The 11823-nt window shown below is 31.7% G+C and overlaps 2 protein-coding genes across 2 annotated transcripts; one reads left to right on the forward strand and one right to left on the reverse strand.

Moving 5' to 3' along the window:
* Nucleotides 1–446: 446 nt before the first annotated feature.
* On the forward strand, nucleotides 447–6063 carry TRIADDRAFT_66409 (SNAP25.3; the record flags this gene model as incomplete). The annotated part of the gene is made up of 9 exons (XM_002107832.1): nucleotides 447–524; nucleotides 3421–3462; nucleotides 3775–3823; nucleotides 4441–4558; nucleotides 4719–4810; nucleotides 5315–5363; nucleotides 5485–5529; nucleotides 5687–5786; nucleotides 5995–6063. The coding sequence occupies 9 exons, from the start codon at nucleotides 447–449 to the stop codon at nucleotides 6061–6063; spliced, it is 642 nt and encodes a 213-aa protein (XP_002107868.1).
* A 1126-nt stretch (nucleotides 6064–7189) lies between these two features.
* TRIADDRAFT_51811 (uncharacterized protein) lies at nucleotides 7190–11447 on the reverse strand (the record flags this gene model as incomplete). The annotated part of the gene is made up of 9 exons (XM_002108622.1): nucleotides 7190–7324; nucleotides 8106–8195; nucleotides 8301–8384; nucleotides 8502–8585; nucleotides 8704–8754; nucleotides 9073–9198; nucleotides 9291–9410; nucleotides 9688–9750; nucleotides 10431–11447. The coding sequence occupies 9 exons, from the start codon at nucleotides 11445–11447 to the stop codon at nucleotides 7190–7192; spliced, it is 1770 nt and encodes a 589-aa protein (XP_002108658.1).
* Between the last annotated feature and the right edge of the window lie 376 nt (nucleotides 11448–11823).

Genomic DNA, 11823 nt, shown 5'->3' on the forward strand with positions numbered 1-11823 from the left:
AAAAATTGTGCTCAGTTCGTTTCAAAACTGTATGATACAAATTCACAAAAGGACATTTTATTGCATTGATTATTGACGGCAGTGATTCATTAATATTGTCTTAATAGCAGAATGAGAATAAGTGCGCTGAAATTCTTTAGGAATTGATCATATCAAAGGATTAAAATAGATCTATCACTAATTACCATTGTTTTATTGTCGAGATTTTGTTTTAATATAATCATTTTTCTAAGACATCTCATCCATCAGCCGCAACAATACCATCAAATAATCATTAATGAAAGTAACCAAAGAGTGGAACAAGAAGAGGCGTCTAATCCAATTTTGTATATTGTTTGCAATCCTTGGCAAAGGTGTACGTATTGATTAAAATTAGAGGCACTTTTATGATAAAAAATATAAGTGGAGGAGGAAAAGGAAGAGACATTTAGGTCGGGTAGTAAATTATGGATATGGCATCGGATGAAGAAATCAGACGAGAACTAGAAAAAATGGAAGCAAAAGGCAGTCATATTCTTAATCAAGTTAGTAAACTTTGAAATTAAATTAATAGTTTTAGCACTGACTATCAACTACTGAAAATAAATGAAATTGTTCAATAGTTGATTTAGCCATTATGTAAACTCTCATTGGGGTATTGTAAATAGTTTTCATGGTATTACTTGCGAATACCCTGCTAATGCTTTTTATTTTTCCATATGGATGGTATTTAAATGTGAAGAAAAGCCAAATCGAAATTTGATACTCATTCTTTTAATACAAGCATAATATTTTGATAGTGTAATAACTCTATTTCCCTATTAAATTGTTAATGTTGCTATCAGAAATCATCACTCATTTCGGCTCTTACATTATGATTAAATCTATCTTTTCTTAAATATGAATTTTATCTCAGTAGAATAAACAGTTTAATTTTTTTGGAGGGGAGAAAGTTGCTGAAGCATTTGATAAATTCAGAATTATTGGCCGTAATAAATAGTTAGTGCACTACTGTATACTACGATATATCTGTTGGGATTGCTTTATTCATTGAATCTATTGCCCTCTGTGAATAACACATACGATCTGAGATGGATTCATTTATTTCGACAGCTATGAATATTCTTTATAATCTAATATAGGATGCAATCTCAAGTCGCAGTAAGCTATCCTTAAAAAAAGAAGCTAATTCACTCTCTACATTATAATTGCTACTTTATCTTGATAATACTTCCCAAGTATTGGATATTAAATATCTAATTTTCACACTAGTTTACTTGCTGTTCATAAAGTAATTTATCGTTCAATTGAGTGTCTCGCTGACTTTATTAAAGGCAAGTTCATCTTCATTGTTTTTTTCTTCTTCTGTAAGATAGTTCCATCATGACTGGTAAAATTAACCTGAGGCAGTTCAGTATAGGCTACTAATATTTCTTATATATTACTTTATTATAGCAACTTCATGTAGATTAATTTGATATATCGATCAACTGATGATTGAATGGCATCGAAGCCATCGATATTTTAAGAGGCTACTATCATTTCTTACGTATTATTTTATTGCAATAAACTTCATGTAGATGAATTTGATATATTGATCAACTAATGATTGAGTGGCATCGAAGCTTTAGATAATTTAAGGACTCTACTAGCGATATTTCATTTTTATTTCCGAATAACACAATTACAAGCTCCCAGCTTTATTTTTTTTTTTATCTCTACAAGATTTTTTATTTTAGATATAGATTAAATCGTAACTATTAGGCTATTGAAAGATCAGCAATGTAAACCTTTTGCACAGATCTCTACTAGGCAATTCAGTAGATATAGCCTATATTAAGCTTAATCTAACAGCAGTTCAAGAAATCATGAGAAGAATTCGAAACCTTAATGGATTATATATAACCAGCAAAACTTAACTCGGTTAACCATCAGGTTGATTCAATATTGACCTGATTTACTGCTAATTTAGATATTCCTAGGCGTGTTAGAAATATTTCTCGTATTTCTATACTCACTTTAACTGTTGTTATATAGAGATCTTTTGTACTATGCGCTATTAGCTCACGATTTATGTATCCATTTTACACGCTATAGAAATCAAAGATAGTATGCTATAGGAGACTATCGTAAAATAAATGGCAATTGCCTAACCGTAAAACTGATCACTGTTAAGGGAGAAACCTCAAGAGGGACCTTTCATTAATATTGATAACGTTAATTGCAGTCAAAATTGTTTACGTATACCATCCATCAGCAACATAGATAAATGAAGTATAACATGAATAGGCTTACAAAAGGAGAAAATAGTTACATAGGTTTAGCAGAATATTACACGAGCAGTAGCATCAGTTATAGCTAAAATTTAAATGTGGATAAATATAGTTAGTGAATAAAGATAAGCTTAATCACAACCTTCAGATCCAAGATTAGTTACCGTAGCTATATATATCTATAGTAAAATGTATAACTAATTATACTCGTATCTCGATATACTTTTTCTGTTTCTTTAATTAATTATATAGCTTAGGAAAAACTAATAATATTGCTTCTTCTATTATATTATTTGTCATTATCGTCGCTACTAGAGAATGTGATATACAATATTTACATAGACTTAAAAATGAAAAGGTTGTGATTATGTGTATGCGGCAGCTTTAATTAATTTTATAGTCGCATCGTTGTAAGCGTTTTTATTCAATTTTGATCCTATTCGTAGCAGAAATGGACGTTTGCATTGGAATGCGCGTACAGTCGATATATATTCTGCATTGTAAATAAGTATTATAGTTTTACGCTTCTTTAAATAATTAATTTTATTTCTTTTATATCTGCTACATCATTACACATTTATCGTCAGGCTAACATGTCTAGTATGATGTCACCTAAAGTACACTACATGCATATATTTCCTTCGGTGCTTTTCATTAAATTAGAGTTAATTCATAGCACATACGTTAGAGTTTATGATGATATTTGTTTGATCCTATCCACACAAAGTATACTTCTTTCTTAGATATTGTACAAGTATTGAAAGGCTTCGGACTCTTAGTCTTGGTAAACATCACCATGACTGGAAAAGTTACCAGCATATTCCATTTTAAATTTTATTTAAATGTTGTATTACAGATTATAAGCGAGAAATAACTGTGATACTTGTATCCTCAATTTATACCAACATACAGTATCATACAAGAAAGCTGCTTTTATGCAATAGTGTAAAATCAAGATTATTTCTTCTAGATAATTTCATTAAAACTACCCCTGTTTCAAAAATTATTTATTTCATATCCAGGAAGTATTTTGAAATCTATTGGACTCCTATCATCATTAAAATAGTACATCTTTATTACAAATAGCTCATGGTATTATTTTATTGTTCGAAATGACTAACAAACATTTCTCCTACTATTTTTCTTTTGACGTTATTCGCTTCTGCAGTCATTGGAAATAACAAGAAATTTAGTTACTTTAACTCAGCAGGTATTAACTATTGTCATTTTATTCGTACATTACATTTCTAGTTATTTTGTATCTATATTTAAATAATATTTATGTTGTGATTAAGAAAATTTAAAGAGTGAGTCATTGTCAATTTTTTGATACTGTATGATTGTGCATATGTACATTTAACCAGTTGAGGCATTAAAATTTTATTTAGTGTGATCAGGTTAAAGTTCTAGTCTACTACGATAATCGATAAATCTAATGGAATGATTTTATGCTATATAGTTATTATAATTTCTATCTCTTTTCATCAAATTATTTCTTTCCACTTCAATAATTACAATGCAGACAGAAGCAATTGGATCACAAACTCTCGTTGTTTTAAATGAACAAGGAGGTAATGCTTATTTAATTTATAATTCTTATTAATCAAGGCCGATGTGAATTAAACGTTTACTTTCTGTTATTGATCAGATAAAATAAATTCAGTCTCATCGATTTTTCTTCGCAAAAACTTAGAATATTAGTAACCCTTTAAAAAAGATTTAAATTTTCTTTCTTTACTGTTATATTTGTAGATAAAGTCCAAGTACTTTAAAGTCAGATTTTTAATTGTATCTTATGACGGCATAGTTAGAAAAAATAGAATAAATTTTCTTTGTATAACCTATTAAGTAGCATGGCCTGATGCTATACGGTTTAGGATAGACTAATTTCATATTTTCTCCTTTAGTGTACGGTAGGCTTATAATTATTTTTTGGAAATTCTACTTTTAGTAAATATTATGTTTAAAAGATGCCATCTCAATCATAAAGATATTGTATATCCAATGCACAGTTGCAGAATAATTTATCATACATTATAAGATCAAATATCGATGAATATCAACGAGTGTTATAAAAACATTATAGAGCAAGATTTATTTTCAGATAGAACACTAGATCTTATCATTTAAATTTTTGTAAAAGCAATTATGAGAAGAGTACTTGTCTATAATATTCCTTATCGTGTAGGAAAATTAACTCGAATAGAAGGGGGCATGGAAAATATTAACAACAACATGTCTGAAGCTGAAAAAAGTCTAGCTGATGTCGAAAAATGTTGCGGTATATGTCCCTTACCCTGGAGAAGGTGATAGATAGCATGGTAGATTAATTCTTTAAGATTAGCTATCTCCCACTTCATTAAGTCAAGTAGAGATTATTACATATTTTTATACTTAGTTATAAAATAAAGCCTAAAATTGAGCATACTTAATGCATGATATCTGTTCATATCTTACGTGATTTAGGACAGGAACTAATAACTTAAAAAAATATCGATATAGCACAAAAGAAATTTGTGATAAAATTAGCAAGAATCTTCCAGTTACTAAACAACCAGGTGCTGCATATTTAAGTAAGCTTTAAAAAAATTTAGAGTTATACTCTTGCTATAAATTTATCCTTTAATATCTTGTAAATGAACTCTTACAGTAATTGGGTATACTGGGGTTGAAAGATATTCATATTTATGGTTATACGATAATTATGTAATGATGCCATTGGGTTTCTTGCCTTTTTAACGTAATACGGCTTATTAGCCGAAGGTATAATTTAATGCCCTAATAAATCTCACGCTGTCTACATTTCCTTCTCTCTATAATGTGCTTTACATTTACGGATTGCAACTTTAATACGGTAGTTAAAATTGAACTTTAATTCCCTTGTAAATGTTATTTCGCCTATTTTCTCATATTTGTATCATGTCATACCATCATTTCAACTGTAGTTAATATGAAAGTCTAATACTTTGGTAAATCTTGTGTTTTCTATATACTGCATGCTGTAATCATAACTTTCTTTGAATTCTTTTGCTATAATTTGATTGGTTTCCTTTCAATTTTAGCAAATACGAGTGCGATCAGTAAATCCCAAGATAGCGATTATAATCAAAAGTATGTCCTTTGTTGTTTTGACATTACTACAATTGTCTACAGCTGTAGCGATAGATCATTTATATTGTAGATGATGTATAGGAACAATTTTAAACTAATTTTTATCTATTGGCGCATATAGTATTTCCAACGACTTCAGAGAAATTAAGATAAATGAAGATTTACTGTAAGTAACAGCAAGTTGGATAAGTATTCCTGTTAAGAAAGATTAAAGTCATTATTTTAGAAGTGAATGCGTTTAACAGCTGTAAAAATGGCTTCCTAATTTTTCATTATTATTGCTCTATGTTTCTATGATATATCTTCAATAACAATCTTATTAGCCGAGTTGAAGGCCACCTTGATAAATTGTGTATACAAGCTCGTACTATGACTGATCAACTAGATACACAAAATGAACAAATTGATCGAATTATTGACCAGGTAATATACTGTAACTAAGCTTCTAATTAATAACAACAAAATTTAAGCTTAAGGCTTATAAAAAGTATATCACAGCGCTAGAAGAAAGATGGGGATTAAATTAGTACTGTATAGAAATTTAGAAACGAAACAGATTCTAAAAATACTGGGATATATAATTTGATCTTGAATATTTTTGCAATTTTTACTTGTCGATCAAATATTATAGGCTGCACAGAACAGTGATCGCATCGGAAATGCAACCAAAAAGACTATTAAAATTTTACATAAATCTTGATGCTTCTAGTGCATTACAATATCTATATCGAAAATATCGCTTGATGTATTGCAACAAATTAATCGTTAACGTAATAAAATCAGATTAAGTGCACAGTTTAGAATTGTCGTATTGTATGTGCCATATAATCTGCACTGTTTTTGAATAATTGATATGAAATCTGTCGATCAAATTACTGCTATGACTTTTATTCTCCTACGGTTATCGCCTCGTGATATTTACATATCTACACTACTATTCCTTGTGGAAACATACGGGATGGCCATGCATAGCTCACTGCTCACGGTCTATAGTAATAACCACGATGTATAAAAATAATGCTTTGTGACTGTATTGCATGCTAATTCTCCGCTTTTTTATATTAAAGATTTATTGTTTGGCTTTTATGCCATATTGATCATTTGATATCAATATTATCATTGTAGCGCGGTTTAGAGTCAGTAAATTGGTTTATTTGCGAAAGCCAATAATCATAATTCACCATAGATATTTTAACATCTTATACTTGTTAAAGCGTTTTCCATGACGTAAGATTTAGTTCGTTGGATATTATTAGGATCTAGAATCACTTTAATATGTACAATTGACACTAAACTGTCATCATCATACATTCGGCAATAATTGGATATGTTCTAAGTGCGTATATGTAAATTGAATGGTGATGTATTAGTATTAATGCAAAATAAAATATAGACAAACATTGCATTAAGTCATTACATGGAGTCATTCAAAAATTTTTGTAGGTAATAATTTCATTGTTTGACAAGATACAATTAAATAAAAAGAGTAGCTTTCCGCTCTACTTACAAATGGATATCATACAAGATAATTTACATTAGAAATCTTAATATATATGGAAAGTACAGTAAATTAGATATTTGCAATCGAAAAGCTTCGAATTGTTAGTCAAATGTGAGCTTATAGTACAACCAGATAGAATGTAAACTTCATACTAAAGAGTAATTTCGGCTCATATCCGTCATCCAAGTAAGTTGGCTAACAAATTTACTACCAGTTAAAGGGAAATGATGGTAGTATAATGTACAAGTTATTCTGATGGACTACTAAATCAAACCCAGAGCGGCGATATGACAAATATATTTATACATTAAAAATTGTAATTGTCTTAATAGTGTGAACCACTTAATTCATTAACTTCGTTCTCATTTAATGTCAAATCTTTCCAGTCAGTTCCGATAACGAAACCGACCTGCCGTCTACGTTTCCTTTGACTTTCTTCCTCAATATCAGCCCACTTTACCTAAAGTGAGATCAAGTCGAGTATACCGTATAAGATTTTAAAGAATTTAAGCAATTACCTTACGGTTAAAATATATGACGATCGTACTGTTTTACGATCTGTACTGTATGTAAATCGGAATAAACTTTTACCGCTATGCTAGCGTAGTGCAACAGTCATTAAAAGTTTTCTTTTTAACTATTAACTCAATTGAACTTAATTTAAAGCTAGGAAAGGTAAGTCTATGATTTAAACCAATCTGATCTTATCATCTCTCCCAATATGGAAAGTCTAAGGAACTTGCCCGTTTCTTTCCAGTTGACTCGGAGTTACTATCTTCGTAACGCGTTGAATCCTTTTCAGTGAATAAAACGTCGCTATAGTTGCTCTCACTATCTATTTTACGCTTACTATTTGACGTACTTGATACACCATCAAGGAGGTCTAAATAGATGAGATTACTCTTATTATTTCGTAGGTAAACATATAATCCTGTCTAACAGCTAGTAATAATATCTTAACGGATACGTATGCCTTAGGTACTAACCAAGTTCTTTTTTGTCCATTTCTTCCCAACGACATTTCTATTCATGAAGCAATAGATTATTAATACTATTTTTACGTATCGACAACACGAGGTAAGGAATGTGCAATAATAAAATTTATGTCAATATACCATGTGTTATAAGTTATAATTCTAATGCAACGCTATAGCGTACAAAGCTATGAAATTCTAATATGAATAGTATAAGAAGGAGCTACAGTCCACAGAAATAACAGTTGGATCACAAAGTAAAACAACCTTTGAATTGATTTCTTTCTTTTCTCGCGATACTTCATCGTTACTGATAGCTTCATCATTGCTGCTAGAATCGCCACAATCCATCTCCACCTAGTATTATATGGTTGGTATAGTAAAGTTTAGTAAAAAGTTAGTAAATAAGTACTGCTTTTTGAACATCAGAAATATAACGTTCCGAAAATCTTTCACCCTGACCTCATTGATAAGGGCTTCTTGAAGCAACGACCTTACATCTACTCGCTTTATGTGTTCTGGAGTTTCTTCCCAAGAAGACAAAATCTAATTAGAAAAGATAAAGCTAGTTCAGGCTTGGTTGATAAAATTAGTCACAAAATGAATCTCAATTACGTGTGAGTAATAAAATCAAAAATTGAATAAAGTTATAACGCTAATGACCTCCTCTATTTCATTTTCAGTTCTTCCATGAGTACTTCTAGTGGCGCATTCATGTGCATCGGCGGTAATTTCAGCAACATAAACCTGCAATAAGGAGATATTGCTATCTTAACATTCTTATTTAAAATAGTAGTCCAATTTTTTTAAGGGATAGTTATAAACGTTTACAGGACTATTATCCTTAGATTATGTTAAGACGTACCTCAAAGTCCTTCTTTTTCGCGTGTTGCCACATACTTAAAAATTGGGACGCCTGATTAAGAATACATTACTTGATGAGCATAAAAGCGTAACATTTTTAACAATAGTAATCAATTGCTATCTTTGATAAAAGCTGCTCAGTACTATTTCAACTTGTCTATAGTATAATTTTTCACACGTATAGAAACGGCTATTATCACTTCAATCATAGAATAGTTAGAATAGTAAGTTTATCAAAGTCTATTATTAGAAAAATCGTGTAACTTTTGTAAGCCATGGCTACCATTGCACTAATAGTAGATAGATAAAAATGATCCTTTATCGTTAAGTTATTCAAATTAGAATATTTAGTTAGTCATAAAATATATACCTTATTATGAACATCATCAACCATTATAAATGAGAAGAAGCCTTCATCTACAGTTCTACAGAAGGATTTAAATAGACTAGCTCTGTAAACATCTTCCATCTCTTTTTCATAAGCATACTCTGTAGCCTAAGTGTAAAAAATTACACATGCTTTAGTTCAGTAAGGTATTTCGATTGGTAGTGCGACCACAATTGCCAAATAAAATTTGATTTCATTACTTTTGTTTTCGTAACTTTGCCGGTATTTGGATCTTTAATCGTTTTTTCTACTTCTGTTAAGAAATAATCATCTAAAGATAATATCCTGGGAGGATTTCCCCCATTCGCAATTTCTTTTTCCTGTAGAAGAGATTTAATAAAAACGTGGTTCAGTTACGTAGATGATAGTACTTAGAGTAATGTTGATTAATATCCTTGTTTGTTAGTGTATATTGGAAATTTACGCTACCGTATCAACACTGATTAAGATAGGAATAGTGTCATTTACTCAATCGGTGTATATCATAGTACTATCGTAGTTGTAAATACCCGATAAATCTTTTACAAATGTTAGAATTTCAAGCATGTAGTAATAAATTTAATTAATGCTTTATGCCTGTAGTTGCTATCACGTCACCTTAATTAGCTTGGCCAGATGAGTTTTCCCACTTCCTGGTAAACCTCGGATAATGATGGCAATCTATAAAAAGATTATGTTAGCGATTTCAAGAAAGAAGTAATGTACTGATATACTATACTACGAAAGACGTAATGAATTGATTTACAGCACAGTAACCGTTAGACCAATTTAGAAAATGTTACAAGGAAACGTTAAATGTCAAATATATTCATCGGAATGAATATATTTTAAATTTTTGGCCATTTTTCCATGCTCCAAGCTTAGCTGGGTATTGTGTACGTATACTATGATGGAATCATATTATTATTATATCGGGCTTTACTATCTATCAGTCTTATTTATTCGTTGAACAAAGTCAGGTACTAGCGAAAAATCTTTTCGTTGTATTTTTTTGACAGGGGTAGAAGAAAACCACTTTTACTTGATTAATATCTATTTTTTTACGATCGGAAGATTGTATTTTAAAATTTGTATTATCAAGCGAGAGTTATAATATCTCCTATTTTACAATACATTGTTTTATTTCTATCCTAATGTTGGAAATGATACTGCATGTATATCAATATCTTTATGATAATGAAAAAGGAAATTACGATCTACTTGATACGAATGATCATACGAATAATATGATGATGATTTATAATATTCTTGTCGACGATATGTTATCATCCTGAGCAATATCGACCTTGAGCTTAAAATGAATGATAATTAATCATTAATGTAGGCATGTTGTCCAGTACCTGTGCTGGTCTATTATTTCGAGTTGTTGGCAAGAGAATACTATCGATGGTAACACTATCCGGAGCAGATTGAGATTTCTTTGCATCGCATCTACCCGTCATAGGCAATGGAATGGACACTTGTGGTGGTGGTAGTGGTGGTGGCAACATTGGTTGTCGTTGAGGTGGTGGCAATGGCGGTTGGTGTGTTGGTGCTGATGATAGCCAGTCATTTGGTGTAGCTGATGGATAAGCAGAATGAGATGGTGCTGGTGGTCGTACTAGATTGTGACCAATATTGGGCGGTCTGATATAAGGATGTGGTGATGGTGGAATAGGTTGATGATTAGGTATTATTCTTTCATCAGGGTATTTATTGACATTAAGACTAGATCGAATTGGTGGCTGTTGTTGTTGAGGGCGCTGATTGATTGGGTAATGTGGATAATCATAGTTGTAATCATCATATTGATGTGAAATTGGGTTCGATTCAGTTCTAGGGTATCTTCTATTTAATTCATAATCATGAGTATGTACATCATCAATATGAGGAGGCCTGATCATTAAATGATCGTCATGATAGATTATCTCGTCGGTAGGATATCGATGGCTTGCCTGGTCGTCATGGATGATGGATGGTTGCGGATAATCGTTTAAAGCGTGTGGATCAGGTCTGTTCAAATGAGGTGGTGGTGGTGGTGGTGGTGGTTGTGGCGGTGGTAATTCAGGCAATGGAGGATTATTATCCTGGTAATAATCTTCTGGCATAAGTGGAGGAGGACGTCGATCCATAAAAGCTGCATCATAATCATATCCTAAATCATCTTCTCTTGTAGGATTTGCTGCACGAGAAGGATGTACTGCTGGTGGTGGTGGTGGTGGTAGCGGTGGCCTTGGCAATGGAGCTTCACTCATTGGATCATCGCGATAACCATGTGACATTAAAGGAGGTGGACGACCAGTTTCCATCCTATGGCCATTAAAACTTGATTTTGGATTGAATGGGCGATGATCCATCGATCGATTCCATTGAGCCATTTTCAATATTGAAGTTGATGAAAGACGCTTTCCTTCCTTCAGACTTGAGAGCCTTTTGGATTTTTTTTTGCCTTTTCATCTCAGCTTTGGTGCTGGTATTGTTGCCAGTCTAGGGACGAGCTCTTTACAGTACAGTATCTACAGTATTGACTGTAAGTCGATACTGTACACACCACAGTTTCTATCACAATCTACAGTACATAGAGTAAACTGTACAGTACTGTACCGGAGAAACAGACAGCACGTCACGGTACGGTACAGTACAGCACCTACAGTACAATATTGTACTGTACGGTGCTGTACTGTACTGTAAGCAGTCCATGGCCGCCATGGTAATGTGCATTGGATTAGACAGAAAAGTGTGGGATAAATGATT

This window comes from Trichoplax adhaerens, genomic scaffold, assembly GCF_000150275.1.
Source record: "Trichoplax adhaerens TRIADscaffold_1 genomic scaffold, whole genome shotgun sequence".
Classification (NCBI taxonomy): domain Eukaryota; kingdom Metazoa; phylum Placozoa; class Uniplacotomia; order Trichoplacea; family Trichoplacidae; genus Trichoplax; species Trichoplax adhaerens.